Source organism: Vanellus vanellus (genome assembly GCF_965231255.1).
Source record: "Vanellus vanellus genome assembly, chromosome: 1".
NCBI lineage: Eukaryota > Metazoa > Chordata > Aves > Charadriiformes > Charadriidae > Vanellus > Vanellus vanellus.
In genome coordinates, this window is record NC_138905.1 from 124,291,304 (window position 1) to 124,308,595 (window position 17,292).

The following is a 17,292-nucleotide window of genomic DNA, read 5'->3' on the forward strand; positions in this document are numbered from 1 at the left end:
GAGCAAAAGAGATATTTCAGCTCTCACAGGTGAAAAGATTTAAATAATGAATTTGACTATGGGACGGATGAATTCAGACCACTAAGTAGCAACACATGTTCTCTCTCGGGACTTTCCATCTGTGGTTTACCAGCCATGCCACAATGAAAGCCTTTCTCTTTTCTGTGAAAGTGAGTCCGTTTCTTAGAGTCTTCCCACAAAGCTGCATCAAGCGGTGCTTTCCTGTGCATGTGTTTAAGTTGCTTGGGACATGCAGTTCGTGTGAGCCGCTAGACCATATTGCTCTCGAAAACTACTTGAAAGCAGGTTGTAGTGAGGTGGGGGTTGGTCTCTTCTCCCAAGTAACAAGCGATAGGACAAGAGGAAATGGCCTCAAGTTGTGCCAGGGGAGGTTTAGAACAGATACTAGGAAAAATTTCTTCACCAAAGGGGTTATCAAACATAGGAACAGGCTGCCCAGGGAAGTGGTTGAATCACAATCTCTGGAGGTATTTAAAAGACAGGTAGATGTGGTGCTTAGAGACATGGTGTAGTGGTGGTTTTGGCAGTGTTAGGTTCATGCTTGGGCTCTATCTTAAAGTTCCCTTCCAACCTAGACGATTCTATGATTCTGTCTTTAATGAAGGGAAACAGGGAGGCTGGTGCCCAAGTGCAACACTGACCTGGAACAGTGCAATGAGCCAGTGTCAGTTCTGGAAGCAGGAACGTGCGTTGTACTGTTGCTCTGATAGGGGTTGTTAAATTGGGTGAGAAAAGGATGTATCAGCCTAGCTTTAGTGCTGCCTTCAGGCTACTGTGCAGCTTTCATAGAGCGTTCAACGTGTTTTGTTGTGCAAGCCAAAATAGAGCAAAGGTTGTCAAGTCTCTGTGTTGCGTTGATCTTTCCTCCTCATCTGAGGGCTTTGGAAAGGAGTGCTCACGTGCCTTGAGTGATGTGGCTGAAAGTAAAACTGCCGCTTTGGTTGGGGGCAATGGTTTGGAGTGACTTGTCTTTACGTGCTGATAGATTTAGTTGAATGAATTTTATTTAAAACGTAAACATGGTACATGATGACAAACCCTCTGTTATTACAAAATTCCCAAGTCCTTTGAGTGGTAACAAGCAACCGTCATCTAGGATTTACTTCCCTCAAAAATAGCTGGAAACTGAAACCAGTTGAAAGTATGGATTTTGCAAGAGCAGGCTCTTGCATTTAGATGTATTCACCGTGTATCGTGAAGTAGCTCAGCAATAAGAAAATCCAACCTGTCTAAATTAGCTTAACAACATATTGCAAAACAACTGCTACGTCACTTCTTACATCTCTGAACAGTTACAGTTTCTTGCAGTTGCAGAATATAAAAGAAGAAAACTGTTTTTAGAAAAGGCTTCTGTCAGGTACAGCGGCACTGAAGAGGTTGAGCAAAACAGCTTCATGTGGTAGTGAGGGAATGTCTGTAGGACTTCTTACTGAACCACTAGGAAATGTTTACCCTTCGCATCCGCGCGGATGTTCACATATTTAAGGTGTCTGCAAGCTTGCATGCTTTCTCCAAGCAAATTCCCTTTAGGGTTCACTGAAGACTAGATATGGACTCAAGTAAGTACCTAATACCTAGATTCATGGATATGAGAGAAGACGAGGAAAGGCTGACGTTTAAAGTAACTTATGGCACCTCAGTAACCTTATCTGACAAATGCTGTGAGCTAAATGCCCTACCTGATAGGGTATGTTACAGTTGTAGATTGGAAGGCAAGAGAAGATAAAAGTGAAATTAATAAATAAACCAGAGCATTTTTCACAAACATTGAAGATTAGCAAATATATATTTTTTTACGTTAATAGATAAAATGTCTTTTAAAAAACACAATTGTACACTGTAACTTACAATCTAAACAGGAGAACGGGAGCTTAATTATTTAGTTGCAGCTTGGCTTTTTTTTTTTTTTAATAAAAACAAACAAAAATTTCCCCATCCTGTTCAAATTGGTGAGTAAGCCTAGATTGCATCACATGAGAGCTGAACTGCCCTTTCTCTGACGTGCCGTGGAGGCCGGTCCTGTGCAGCCCTCCCTCAAGATACTGGTGCAGCGGTGGTGCACAGCTGCCCAACTCTGAGCCCCCTTGGGGGTATTGCCTCAACAAAAGCTAACTGTGCTATTGCCAAAGGGTTCTGGATTCTGCGTGATGGGAGAACAGGACAACAAAATTTATCTTCACTTGCCTGGGATTTGAAAGCTGATCTTGATATGAAAAATATGTCCTGTCTCACAGCTGACACTGGAGAAGCCAAGTGTTTCCAGGGCTCAGTTTAGAATCATCATCTCTACTCCCCCCGTGACAAGATGGGGAGACTGCCCCACCTAGGCAAGACAACTTGTATAGATTCCTCCTCCTTCGACATTTCATACCATCAGCAAAGTTTACTGCTTCTCTATTTCCACTCAGTTCCTGGCCAGCTTGGGGCTGAACCACCGAGGCACGAGCTGGGGCGCAAGGAAACTGCAGTTCTTGGCTTTCTGAACATTCATGGACAACACAGTGATACAGTCTGCACTCTTTTTTTTTTTTTTCCTCCCCCCTTTTTTTTTAATTTGGTTGGAGGGATAGGACACAAGCAAGGAGAGGTTTAATTAAAAAAAATTCAGTTTACAATCCTACCTGGAAGGCACGGGAGAGTGTTTAAACAAAGACCAGCTGAATCAAGCAGAGCTCGACCATCCTGAAAAGGGTAAATCCAGGTAACCCAACATTAACATGGCAGAGACCGCTATTTTTAATCAGTCCAATTTCCACAGCCTGTTCTTTCACACAGTATGCACCGGCTTCTGTCAAAAGTGGAAGTCCCCTTTTTGGTGGAATATTCGGTAAAAACCAAAATGTTCATATCAAGTGCATTTAAAGAATACGTGTTCCCTTACTTTAACAAATTCATTGCTTAACCCCATCAGAGCAACTCCCATTTTTGGAGTGCTGGGTTAAAATGTTTTACCTAGTCCTGTACACAATAACATGCAGTGGGGAAACCAGACAATGAAAAGGATGTACTGTAGAGAAAGAAAGGTGGAAAAGGTCATAAATCTCACTTTGCAGAGAGTCCTTCAGTTTTCTTTCTTTTTTTTAGCTGCCTTTCTTCATATTCAGTAGGTCGCCATCATCAGGGTAAGGAGACACAGCAAGAACTTCCCAAGCTCCTGAAACGCAGTTGCTTCTGCTACAAACGAAGACCTCGGAGGCGGTGATGAGAGACTGGGCACTCACCAGCATTCAGCGCTCTGGCACAGAGTGGCGAAGTCCCAGGCTTTCCCCAGTGCAGGAGCTCAATGCACTGACAGACTACCACAGAGGACTGTCCAGAGGACTGTCAGCTGCTGTGGTGACACAGCCAGTGGTTGGAACGAAATCCAGCAGATTTTTGCTGTCTCTTGTGTCGGAGAAGCCTTTTTTTTTTTTTTTTTTGTGCCATCTCTCTTGGCATGGTCTGCAGAAATCTGTCACCTGTATTACAAGCAATGCTGCCACTGAGATAGGGGGTGATGCTTCTCTTGACGCATCTCTGGCTGCCCAAACTGTTGACAGACTTTCCATTTAGACAGGTGCTGTAAAAACAAAATGACTTCATTTTAGAAAAAAAAATGGAAAAATATTCCCGGGAAATAACGATGCCCTAAAGCTGTTTTGCTTATATAACCAATGGAACAAGCTGCAAAGCTATGGACAAGGATGTATTCGTGCTGCTGAGAGGGAATCAGCTGGGATGAAGCTCTGCCTCTGCCTGGATACATGAGACACTGGGGACCCTCTGTGCCACAGACTGAAAGTGCTCTCCTGCTAACACCCCCCTCCCTTGTGAAGGGATGCCAGTGTCACCTCTGGTTCATTTTAAGCTACTTCAGAGAATAAGATACACAAAACTTATCTGTGGTCAAGGGAAACCAGCTTCCCGAGGCTCCTCTACAGGCAGTGGAGGAGCAATTGCTCCGCGGAGCAATTCAGAATTGCTCCAGCTCTGAATATCTCCTCAGTGGAGCGTCCTGCTCTACTGATTGTAACGGGCGTCTGGGGGGACTAACCCCACTGGGGTGAAGTTACTCTTCTTCACAACCTGCCTTCCCTGGAGTTTCCAAAACTTTTTTTCTTTGTAACAGCAAAGCTAGTCTTAGGAAGCTCTTTTTGTTTTGCAGTATTGAGGATTGCCAACCCCCATGAAACAATCCTACCTTCTTTATAAAGCGAAACCCATAGAATTAGAAACATATGTACATCAGTACTGAAAAGCAAAATGCTGTAGCAGAGTGTCCATGTGGGCGCACCTCTGCAGTGCCTTATTCCCCATCTACCCCACACGACTTGCTTGAAAATCTCAAATGATCATTGAAACATTAATTTCTCCAAGAGGCCATCTTTTGCCCCAAAGTAGTATCAGCTATTTCTAAATAAGTTCCGACAGATACCGCTTTCTTCTTTCATTAAGAAAAACCAGAACAGCAACAAACCTGGACCAATGGAGACTTGACAGCCCGCACAAACTCTCTGCCCCAGTGCTCTACTACTATTACCCTTAGAAATGCATTTTTACTAACATCTAGCCTAAACTGCCTTTAAGCTTGCGCCTTAAGTGCTGTGTCTGCTGGGTTAGGACAACAAATAACTTGTCCCATCCTCTTTAAGGACTCTGAAGAGGGTTGTTATTGTGTCCTTAATCAGCCTTGCCTTCTCCAGCCTAAACATAACCAATCTTTCATCAGAGATCGCATTCCCTAGATCGTTCTCGTTTCTCTGGTATCGGTCCAAGTTGCTCTCAAATTGGGATACTCAAAAGATATTGCCTTCTGTGCCTCACATGGCTCTGTTGGCAGAAAACAGCCCTCAGAGGTGGGACGGTTTCTGATAGCAGCGAACTACCACAGCTGCTGTCCCACCACAAACGGTGCGGAGACATGCCAAGGAAAAGATAGCGTCTGGAAGGCTTTTGTTTTGTTGTTAATGAGCAAATCACGCTACATCAGCCTTCGATACAAGATAAATATTTACTCCTATTTATGTTGCAGAGGATTTTTCTACTGATGGGTTAAGCCCAGGGATCTAATCAAATAGGGCCTGGTATAAGTAAGTCTGGAGAAGAAAAGGTTGACCTTAAATGAACGGCTTGTGTCATGTTAATGCAGCTCGTAGGAACGGAAGGAGAAAACGTATCTTTATCTTAAGGAGAAAATCCGTCCTCCTTTCTGCATTATGCTTTACAGGAAACAGTGCAATGCCTGTTGATGTTTAGCAAACCCAAATGTTGCAGATCAGGCTGGGGTTGAGTGATGGGTCTGAAAAATAACTGACCATTAATCCAGTTTGCATGACCACCAAAGAAGTTCCAGAAAAAACTTTTTTTAATGTAAGAGTTATTTTGCTTCTGTTTGATATCATGAATTGGGTACATTCACAGAATCTGCTACAGCAAACTATGCTTTAATTATTACCGTTTTGGTGAAACCACAGTATTATCTGCCTGTTTCGCAGAGACACCCCGGCAACAGTCATTTGCTTCAAGAGAAACTACCAAATGACATACAAAATAGGCAGCTATTTTACCCTCTCTGTACTCTTACAAGTCCCCTATGCTAAGTTTGTTCTTCCAAATATGTCTTGGATATGTTTTTGCACTGTTTTTACTTTTCCCCCTCTATAAATGAATCTGTAAACCAGTTGGCCTGCAATATTGCATTCTTGCTTATGAAAAATATGAACAAGTTGAAGGTCTGAACTGAATTTTTTTTTTTTCCTAGGAAATTAGAGTGCTTTGTATTTTTCTAAAATTGTGTGTGTCTAGGCTCAGGTTGATAGATGTGAAGCAAATGATGTTCCTGTATCCCAGCTAAAGACCTTAGAAGTGCCTAAAAACACAGAGAACAACCATTTTATGATAGACACTGACATGATACAAAGTGATAAATGGTCAGTGCTTGTCTGGACTTGAAAATCAGTATTTAAAATGGATTTTCTAAGTTTGGCTCTGCCTTGATGGCAATAGGAGCTTTAGCATAGCTGTAGAACAGGAGGGGAAGGTGGCTTCAGCCTGTACACTCTGTCCTCTGTTGATTTGTCACGTCTTTTGGCCTGGACTGTTGAAGGAACTTATGGGAACCAAGACTCTCGGGCTGCTTTTGGCAACACTTACAGAGCTCAAGGGAAGGGCTGAGAGAAGAAGTAGGGCTACCACTTTACATGCTTGAGTTTGTAACATCTAGCAAGTCTAATGCAAAGGCTTTGTGCTGCACTTGAGTACTGAAGCTATGAAGTTAAGTCTCTCTTGAGACAAATAGAGTAATGCATCTTTAATACTTACAGTTGAGTCCTCCTTTGTCTTCACTCGGTGGGACATCTGTTGAAACAAATGCACTGTTTTAAGCATGTGGGATAGATAAGTATAGTCTTTAGCCAAACAGGATTAATATTAAGCAACATCCAAAGTTGAGGATTCAATGTACTAAATGCTCTTTGGACAGCAAAATGCCGTCCCTACTCTATTTGCTTACAACCTAGGTCACTATTTCGGCAAGGACAGATTTGGGGCTTGAAGCAACAGCCCTGCTCCATCTTTTAGGACAGAGTCCTGCACCACTCTTGGGTTGTTTTTGAAGGAAGGGCAGGGCTCCTAGCCCAGCTGCTGGGCAAGATCACTACCCTGTTTTCTGCTGCTCTTTTCTGAAGCACCTGGACTTGCTAGCCATGAGGAAGAGGGCACGGATTGTTCTTGTCCATGAAAAGCGTGGTTGCCCCTGCTCCCTTTTCTTAGATGTTAGCTCTCTTATACCTTCAAAGTGGCTTACAGTAAGTACTCAGGTACATCACCAGACTCAGTCTGTTTGACAAGTCGTCTTTTAGAGCTACTTTTTAATCTGTCACGCCAAGCATCGAAGAATCCTGCATGTGGGCAAACGCAGTGATACCAGGGGACGCATGTATGGCATGGAGTGACAGTAAGACATGCTTTATTTCTAACTTGTAGAAAGCTGCTTGATCCCAGTGGGTTCTTGAACCCTTAATTGCCCAGCCAGTGACTCTAAAGCTCTCAGAATTGATGTATCCTCTGATTTCTGCTTTGGATTGTGCTAAGCAGAGCGACCTACTGACCCCAGTCCTGTTCTGTGGAGGAGCATCCCCCCCTCTGTCCAGAAACAGCCTGCAGGGGGTCGCAGTTGAGAAACCGTGGCCTGAACAGGCACAAAGTCTGAGTTACTCTCACATCCAGCAGTTAACTCCTGTGCAGCTCTGGCACGTTAGCAGAAAACCATAAAGAATAACATGTCCTGGGGCACTACGTGTCCTCCCCAGGGCACCCTGGGTTTTTGATAACAGCATGAGTTCCTGCTGTTGTGCGCAGGCAGCTTGCTTGTACCTTCTAGCAATGCGCTGGATGACATTAACTATTTCAGCAAACGAAAAAGAATTCTTCGGATTTGATCATGCAAACGAAGGGCCTCATTACCTGTGTAGGAAACTAGTTTAGAGGACCTCCGTCTCCGTAGCCAGCAGGTTAAAACAGTTAGAACACCTATCAGAATGACAATGGAAACGATGCCAGCTGCTTGAGCACCTCTCCCATTTTTTCCCAGGTTTTTGTGACTTTCTGTGCTAGAACCATTGCTGTGCTTCTGCTGTGTGTCTAGAATAAAATAGAAAAAGGATGTGATAAGGTGTAAGTTTTCACATTTCATAACATTCAGGCAAATATTTGACCACATTTTACATGCACAAAAAAAATTCTGAAGGACTAAATATTTGTGCTGTTCATATCACTGCGATTCTGGTAGCATGCCTTCTGAGCAAGGCAAATCTCCAGCTTACGCTGTCCAATAATACAATGCCAGTTTATTCCTTCCTGCCATCATACTGCATGCATCCCTCTTTCTTCCTTTTTGTTGTTCTTTCCTGCCAGCCTTGGGAGACTGTATGTTTGAGCTTGTATCTAGACTCGGCTGAAAATAAATTGATACAGGATCTATAATGTAAATCTGATGGTATTCAGTGAAGTGGGTGAAAGCCTGTTTCCCTGAACTTGTGACGAATTTCCACCAATTGCTGCAAAATGAAGGTTTCAAATCTTATTTCTTGCTCAAGTGTGGTAGTGCTTTTAGAAACCAACAAAGAAATAGTAAAGATGAAGGTCTTTACCTCCAGAATACAATATGACAGAATGCCATCAGGAAACTCATGACAAGGTTGCCTAGTTTTCCTTTAATTTGGTATGACATCAAGGATATGCTATCGTATAAACACTCTTGCAACTTTTGCTTGTGTGCACAATTTTTGTTCCTGGCAATAGTTTATATTTCAGGGCTACATTTGTGGGATCAGTGTCATTAAGTCCAGAGTATGTGATTCCTTGGTGTGTTTGGATAAACTAACTGTGGGTATCCAGCTGCAGTTATGCAAACAATCAAACCACCTTGCACCACGGTGGAGAAACCTGCAAGAGAAAGGTGTGGTGGGAGGCAAGACCAGGAACAGCAATGAGACTGAACAGCCACCTCCAGATAAGCTCTCCTGCTCCAGATAGCTTCTCTACAGAGCTGTTTGGAAATCATGAAATCCACTGATGGTACTATAACTTTTTTTTTTTTTTTTAAATAGCTTTCTGTTTTTGTGAAGAGTTGAGTGGCTAAATACTTGTTTTTCCTGTTTTTACAATTGATCACTCATATCAGCAATAAATAGCATATTATACTTGTGCTATTAGGTGTATGGTTCTATCCGGCTAATATTACCCATTTGCTCCAGGCCTACTTTAAACGGTGCCCTGTATTAAATTAAGTTTTGGAGACTGAAAACAGAACTTTGAAACTAGGCAGAGTGAAAAGCAAATGTTGAGTGCTGCAAAGCAGTCAGGTAGGGCCACAGGAATTGTGGATCTGTTGTACGGTGTCCCCTGAAAAATAACCTGACTCCCCAAGTCGTCATGTTCCCGAAGAACCAAAGGGTAAAGCCCAGTCACTGCCTCAGATACAAGAGCTTCTCCGTGCTGTCGTTACATCACGCTTGATGGGGTGCTCACTTCAGCGTGGAAGAAGTAAACATAAAGTCGGTGGCTGAGCATAACTAGTTGGAAACAAAACCTGAGCTCTTCTCGGCACTTTTTGGAACTACTGAATGAACGCATACCCCTCCTAAGTGTAAGTGCGTATCTACAGACAGAGATGCATTGGTTGATATTCCTACTGTTTAGAAAACATGAAGTAGCGCAAAGGGACTTACAGTTGGCTGATAGATTTTCCTGCAGCACTTTGTTTTCTATGGAGCACTCTATTTGCATGTTAGAAGTGGCTTTAACCTTCAGTGTGCTAAAAACGCTGTAAGTGCCGTCGGCGTGGGGGGTGATCTTTAACTCTGATGAAGGCAGGTGGCTGTTGTCTGTTTTATTTATCCAATAAACATTGGGTTTTGGGTATCCATTGCCGGACCTGCAGCTGAAAGTCACCTCCTCTCCAGTGTTGTTACTGTTTCTTATCGGTCCACTGAGTATTGGTTGGCTGTAACTAGCTGGAGAGCAAGAGAAAAAGAAATAGCCATTGACATGTTGAAATGTATTGAAAAGACAAAATTTTGACGTGGGTTCTGAAGCAGAAGTTCTGGGTTTCACACGACCCTCATGACTTGAAAGGGAAACACCTGCAGGTTTGGTATGTAAGCCAGAGAGCTGAGGGAATTACTGGAAGGGCAGAAGGCTGAAGCCAAACGCAAAGGCAGAAAGCAACTTCTTAAGCTGCTGCCATGCAGTCATGTGCGAGAGCCCTTATATTAATGAAAACCAAGATGAAAAAAACCTCACACTGGATAAACAGCTGTTACAGGCATTCTCCCTGGATTCCCTAGCTGTAACATTTAAATTAAGCAGCCTTCATTTCAGCGAAGCGCTGGTGTGCGTTTCAAAGTTAAGGTCATGCTTAAATGTAATATTGTAACGGCATGAATGTGAAAAGCTGGAATAAGAATTTGGGCAAATATGTGCAAGGGACACAATTTCTTACCTGCTAAACTGAGAACCACTTCTGCCTGGTGAATCACTTTGGTATATTCAGTTTTCTGCAGTACTACACATTTGTACCTACGTTCATCACTCTGGCTGACGTTTAGCAGAAGCAGAGAAAAATCGCCATTTTCCAATCTATCCCAGAATAATCGAGTCCTGTTTTTAAAGTGAATACACTGTTCGCTTTCGTTGTCTTGACCAGAGATCAGTGCATGTACAACTGAACACTCTTCTTGATCATCAGCTATTTGCCAATATACCCGTAAATTTTTTAAGTGCAGTTCTCTTCCTCGATAAATGCAACTCAGAGTAGCGTTGTCTCCAAGTTTACTGACGATGATCTTCTCCTCCAATGCAATAACTACAAGATAAAAAGAGAGAGGGGAAAAAAGGGGATGTTATGTGGAAAAGATGTCATTCTTTTCAAGTATGTTCTACCATATACGGACTCCAGTATTAGTATTTATAACAGGCAGCTCAGTGTGCTCACTTCATAGTTATTCCTGCCTCCTGACTTGCTGGTGGCTAATTTTCTCCATCTCTGTCTGTCTGTACATTTTCTAAAGGGACTTTTTACAATATAAAGCCTTCTGCTCATTTCTTTCTCCGAGGACCAATTGGTCTAAGCGTTCCCAGCGCCGTGGATACCTGCATGTTTCACTTTGCCGACTGACTGCAGACAGATATTCGAGTCCTAATGCTTTAATAATCACTTTTTTTAAATTCAGAAAAATGCCAAATAACACCAGGTAAATCACAAGAAGCGGAAACACTGATAAGGAAAAGAGTGCTACCGTTATTTTGAGATCCCCAAAAATTAAAAAGGGGAGTAAACCCAGTGTTTCTCAAAGCGGGCATGTCATAGCAGTCACATTTTACTGCGACTATTGGTGCCGCCCTCTCAACAAATATACCCAGCTGGCAAACCGCCATGCCCAGATACCTCCAGCGACACACGATGTCATTAGACATTTACAGCCTCTCAGAGCCACTTGAGGTGTAGGCCAGCGCAGTATCTGGCTTTCAGGGTACTTTTCCTGGCCTCCAGACACGAGAAAGGCAGCGGGTCCTCCCCGCTGGGCAAGGCGAAGGCGTGAGCCGGCTGACGAGCAATGCAGAAGGCGCAGGTCAGTTACTCCCAGCGCAGCCTCCCTGCTGGGAGGGATGCACCACCTCTCCTCCACCCCAGCAGCCGGCACCGCTCCAGTGCAACTGGTTGCTGAGACCAAAGCAGTGCGCACGTTGTGAATGTCGGACCGGGGAGTGAAGGGCAAGGGGGGGGGTGCCAGGCATGGGGTTGGATGGGAGGGATTACAGCTGGGGGAAGGGATTACGCGCGTGGCTGAATTAGGGAAAGAAAGGTGACAGGAGTGAGGGTTTGGAAATGTGGAAACAGCGCGTGGTGAGGTGGGAGCGAGGCAGCAATGTTAAAGGGGCTTCTGTGAGTGTGTTTTATTTATTTTATTTCACCCCGTCGATCTCTCTGGCCATTCTGGCAGCATTTATTTATCTGTTAAACCCCACTTAACAGTTTCTCTGCATAGCTGGTGCTTGGGGGGGGGCTGCCCGAGGAGCAGGGATGTGAAGGGGTCTCAAAGCTCTGCCTCCCTCTTCATGCAGCGGACTCAGAAATAGCTCATCCTACATGTTTGAGTTGGGCACCCTGCCTTAAAAGTACCACTGAGGCAAACTCAGTACTTGCAGAGAAGGCGGCAGTATGCCCTCCAGACCCTTATCCTCCGCTGGGGGAGACAAGAAGTAACGAGCCTGAACTGCAACAAGGATGCTGCAGCTCAGACTTTGGGAAACCCCTGGTAGCAGCAGGAAAAGCAACGCTCTGGAAAGCACTGCTTGGGAAGATGGGGATACCTCTATAGCTGGTGTTATTTAGGAACAGGTCAGCCAGCATCTACTGAAACTCTTATCTGGTACAGTTTGTCCTGATTTTGGGGCTGGGGACTTTTCTTGATGCCTTTGTTGAGATCATTCTCAGCGATGAAGCAAAAAGAGAGAGACAACTCTGAAAACATTTAAATATCACCAAGTGATGTCCTTTAAACTTACCTTTGTTTTGAAGGGAATTTTTGGACTATAGTAAAAGACTTACTAATATCGGGTACTTGATACAGCGATGTACAATTTGAGTCATAATGTGAGTATGGGCTTTATGTAGGCATATTAAATCCGCTTAACAACAGCCCAGAGATAAATACACAGGGATGTCTGAAAAGCAAGCAGAGCAATCTAAGCAAGAGCACCCATAAGGTCCCTTGCTATTCTCCGTACCAAAACTGATAGAAACTGATTTTTCTTCTTTCCCTGATACTGAGGAATTCTTAAGTGTCTTACTGAAAACGTACAGATGTTTATATTGTACGTATTACACATACTCTGCGTATTTGGCCAAACGTGTTAAGGGAGAGCAGCTTCATTTTTAACTGAATTGTTCTGAACTTACCAGCTCTCACGGTATGAAGGAGCAGCAACAGAAATCCATAGCTAAAATAAAAAAGCAAACAAGAGTGTTACATGATAGACTTTAGCAACTCCGTTGTTTACCTAAGCCATAAAAATAATATTGATTGTTTCAGTATAGTAGCAGAAGTAAGTAAATTAGGTACTGCTACTACGTAATGTCCCATTAAGTATTTGCATTTTTGACAGCTGCAAAACTTCTGTTCAAACGACATAACTCTGTGGGTGGGCGGCCAAAGCCACGAATAGCAGTAAAACGCACTAATATTGGAATCAGAGCAGAAGGCATGAAGCTGGTGTTGTGCCTGTCATTCTTGCGAAAAACCAACCGTACAGACTTGCTGGACAAATGGGCCCTGGAAGGGACCTGGATCGCTGGGAAGGAGCGTGACAGCACAGGCCTAAATCCAGGGCAAAGCCCTGCATCCCGCTGTTTTGCTGAAACCCGATGAGTTACGGTTTTATCTGGTGAAAGGACGGCAAGCAGCTGACCATGCTGCCCACCGGTTTGTGTGCTTAGTAAAAATGTGTAAACAGGAAACGTGCTGATAGCAGAGAGCTGTGCAAAGGTTTTGCTGGAAAGAATTCGGCATGTTTGATTACTCCGGAGGGGCAAATCTATGCGGGGGTTTCCCAAGGGAGTTACACCTGCTGGATGCTATAGGAAAACCCAGTTTAACCTATCTATAAAGTCCCGGTGATTTAACTCTCATCTTACAGGGCTATGAGAACGATAAAGGCGCAGCACTTTCCTAAGAGTGACTTTCAAACAGCCTTTCACCACGAAGCCTAGCTGTACATTGTGCTCTGCTTCCTCCACGCCGCTGTGAGAAAGGAAAGGAAAACGCTGGAAAGGTTTTGGAATGGCAGCTGTGCGGCTGCAGTTGCCCACCTTGGTATTGCCCCAGGTGCAATAAGGTTGCAAAGCTGAGCTGATGGGTAGAGGGACACTCGGGCACCCGCTCATCCCCAGCTTCCCCGGCTCACTTTTGCAAGCAAGCAGGACTGGGAGGCCACACTACCTGGGTGCAGCTGTTTCCCTTCCCCAGTTGTTCTCAATCCTCAGCCAGGTTCAACACTGAGCCAAGGGCTGGGGCAAGGGGGAGAGCTGCCCCCAGAAGCCCATGTCCATCCAGAAGCGAGCCTCGGGGTTTCCCACCCAGACTGCTCACCTTCTTCCCTCCAAACCAAGCCTGCCCTGCCCGCCCCTCCTCCCTCCAAGCTCTAATCTAAGCTCACTCCCCCAGCGGCCGTTTCCCACCCCGCTTCTCCCCCACCCCCCTCAACTGTGTTTTACAACATCCCCTCTCTCTTCCTTCTTCTCTTCTCTTCTAGGGCAACTAAGACGATTAAGGGCTTGGAGCATCTCCCTTATGAGGAAAGGCTGAGAGAGCTGGGACTCTTTAGCCTGGAGAAGAGAAGGCTGAGGGAGACCTTATTAATACTTACAAGTATCTAAAGGGTGGGTTGAAGGAGGATGGAGCCAGGCTCTTTTCAATGGTTCCCAGTGACAGGACGAGGGGCAATGGGCACAAGTTAGAACACAGGAAGTTCCGTTCAAATACACGGAAAAACTTCTTTACGGTGAGGGTGACAGAGCACTGGCACAGGCTGCCCAGGGAGGTGGTGGAGTCCCCTTCTCTGGAGATTTTCAAGACCCGCCTGGATGCAGTCCTGAGTAATGTGCTCTGGGCAATCCTGCTTTGGCAGGGGAGTTGGACTAGATGACCTCTAGAGGTCCCTTCCAACTCTGAAAACTCCGTGATTCCAGGCCTCCTGCCCCTTTCCCCAGAGCTCCTGTCCAGCCAAACATCAGGATTTGGCTGCTACCTCCCAGGCACAGCATCACTTCTGCCAAGCTTTACTCCCACCAGCTGCTCGGGCACAACTTGGGTCTCGTCTGCTGTACAGGAGGGTCTCTAATTCCCACCTGCCCCCAAGAAAATTACAATCATCACAAATGTGTTTGGCTTCCCATGGAGAAAGCAGAGGACATTCCTGATACAAAATCTTCCCTCACTTGAAGCCCCTTCTCTAGAGAATAAGCTGAGGAAAGTTTAGGGAAGAGTCAATCTGAATCGTATTACTTTTATGTGAAGAAAAGACTTTCTTTTCCTTTTCTGTGTCTTTGAAACGGTTTCATAGGTGAGGTTTCAAAAGTTTAAGTGAATGCCCAGCGTGGAATGTTTCTGCTCTAATACTTACGTTAGTAAATCTGCAATCAGCCCTAAAGTAAGTCTCCCAAGTAAGCGTACCTAAACTCTCCAGGGAGGCAGCTCTGCTTGGTTCTGTTACTGGCAGTGAGTTTTTATGGCTTTTGCACATGGTCTTGTATTGTATTTCTGTTGCATTTTTATACTGTGCAGGAGCCACCACTTTCATGCCAGGCTTGTAGAGGTCTGTCTCGACAAGCTCACCTTCATGTAATTCTTAATCGTTATTAATCCCGTGTCTGTGTTTGTTTTATTGTTCCCCGCCCAAGTTATAAACTGTCAATATAGTAAGTCATTTGAATTAAACGGAGAACAACAATTGACTGATCTTTATGGGACTCTTTAGGGAATTTCCCACGGTAGGCATTTGTTGATGCCAACAAATGTTTAACTAGGCAGCCAGAACTGGTTCTCTGTATGTATACAAAGCAGGTCTTGATTTCTTATTTTAATAAATGATGTCACAGTCAAGGTTGGACAGATCTAGAGATGCTCATCCTCTTACTTGGAGGAGGTTGCAGCTGTGGTAATGTTGGGGGCAGTGTCAGCCCACCATGTACCCTTGGAATAGCTTTAATGCCAAGCTCTTGTTGGAAAAAACGGAGGAATGCTCTTGCTTGCACAGAAACCTCCCTTTTACCCATATGTGCACTCAGTGCCTGTGTTCATCACACTGACAGTGAGCTCCACTAACACAGGTGTAGCTGTGTTAGTTTCTTAGGTTCTCTCCTTTTTAAAAAAAAAAAATAATTTTTTTAAATTTTGTTTCTCTTTTCTTTCCCACACCTTCCCCTTCTATACATTTTTTTAAAATGTCATGTGAAACAGGAGAAAGTTGCACTTCCTCTTTCATACGTTCTTGTTTGGCGAGATCATTCTTCCTACCAGCATCTCAACTTTTTCATGCAATATTTATTTTAGAGTCATGGGATGTTGCCGTTCTGGCACAAACTAGCCAGACGAAAGATGTCCTGATGCTTCCAATAATAATTTGGGGACTTTTTGCTTTATCCTGTAACCTTATACTGACATTGCTCTTTTCGCATCAGCAGGTGCCCTAAATAAGTTATCCGTGAAGCTTTTCTAATGCCTACCGTAAGGCAAACCCAATCCGGGCAATAAAAACCAGCGGGCCTGCTTGCCCTCTCCCATCATCCGCATTCGGGCCAAAAAGGCTCCTTAAAAAGGCTCCTTAAAAATGCCAAGTAATCACCCGCAGTCTTCGACGGGGCAGATGAGCAGCCGCGGCCAGGTGAGAGCCCCTGCGTGGGCTGCCCCGGCCGGCTCCGGAGAGTGGGTGAGCGAGTGGGCGCCTTCCAAAACCCGCCTACCCCGCTCCCGCCTCTCCCACCGGCTCCCGCGGCTCCGGGCGGCCGGCAGAGCTGTCCCGTCCCTTCCCCGGCCGCGCAGCCGGTACCGCGCCGGGAAGCTGCCGCCGGGCACCTTTAACACCGCAACCCGCGGTCCGGGGGTCGGGAAGGGGATCCTGGGGACCACCTCGCCTCGGTCCCCATTTAAGAAAGCCCACCCCTGCCAGAGCTTTGCCTGCCCGCTGCATTGCGGTGACACTCGGGATTTTTCTAAGGGGGTGCGTGTGTGTGTGTGTGTCTCTCTCGGCTGGCTTTGCGCCCCGACCCCTGTGACACGCGTGGGGGGGTGACATCCCCTCTCCCCCGGGGTCCCGGGCCGCCACTTACCCTCGCGGCTCCATCGCAGCGGCGTGTGAGGCGGGCGGCGAGCAGAGCCCTGTGCCGTGCCGTGCCGTGCCGTACCGTACCGAGCCGACGGCTTCCCCGGTCGGTTTAGGCCATTCCCCTTTCCCTCCCACGCCTCCTCCCGCCGGGGATTTCCGCCTTCCGTGCGCGGCCAGCCCTGCCACCGGGCCACCGTGTTAACCGGGGCGCCTTGCCACCGGCACCCGCACCGCCTGCAGAGCCCTCCCCTCCGGGCTTGAACACCCGCCCCCCCGGTCCCGCTTCGGCTCCGCACGCCGGGCGCTGCGGTCCGGGAGAGCCTGGCCCCGTCCCGGCGGAGCGGGGGGGTCTCGGGCACTCGCCCATTCCCCCTGACCCTTTTCCAAAGCCTGGCCGGGGCTGCTTGGCAGGGACTCCCGACCCCTGCAAAGCCGTCGCCTCCCTCCCCCGGGGAGAGGTTGCCCGCGCCCGTCGCCGCCGCCTCTGGGCGCTGCTGTGCAGGTGGACCAGGGGAGCCAGGGCTGGGCACCGGCTCTTGTGGTGGCACGGAGAGAGCAGCATCTTGTCGGCCCTGCGAGGCGGTGGAGACCTGTCCCACGGCCCCGCTCGGCAGGTGCGAGGGAGGGAGTGAAGTACCGCAACCCGTGTTTGGTTTGCAAACCCCCCACATGGGCCTTTGCAGAGACCACTGGGGAACCAGGGGCTCTGTCATTGAGTTGTGTTTCAAAAGAGACTTCAAAAGGTGTTAAGTTTGCCATTGCATAATCAGTAAATAACCCTAAACACAATTTGATGTGATGTGTGATCACACCTGAAGATGCAGAAGATAAAAGTTCTGACGGAATGGCATTGATAAGGGTTGTTGGAGCAGAGTTGGCTATTTGAAAGCTGTGACTCGCATTCGC

At 46.2% G+C, this 17,292-nt stretch overlaps 1 protein-coding gene across 1 annotated transcript; it reads right to left on the bottom strand.

Moving 5' to 3' along the window:
- Window positions 1–3,416: 3,416 nt before the first annotated feature.
- ICOSLG (inducible T cell costimulator ligand) lies at window positions 3,417–15,854 on the bottom strand (the record flags this gene model as incomplete). The annotated part of the gene is made up of 6 exons (XM_082490514.1): window positions 3,417–3,580; window positions 6,322–6,357; window positions 7,465–7,641; window positions 9,231–9,515; window positions 10,004–10,366; window positions 15,788–15,854. 6 exons carry the CDS (start codon window positions 15,852–15,854, stop codon window positions 3,570–3,572), a joined length of 939 nt encoding a protein of 312 aa, XP_082346640.1. The 3' UTR covers window positions 3,417–3,569.
- Window positions 15,855–17,292: the final 1,438 nt, after the last annotated feature.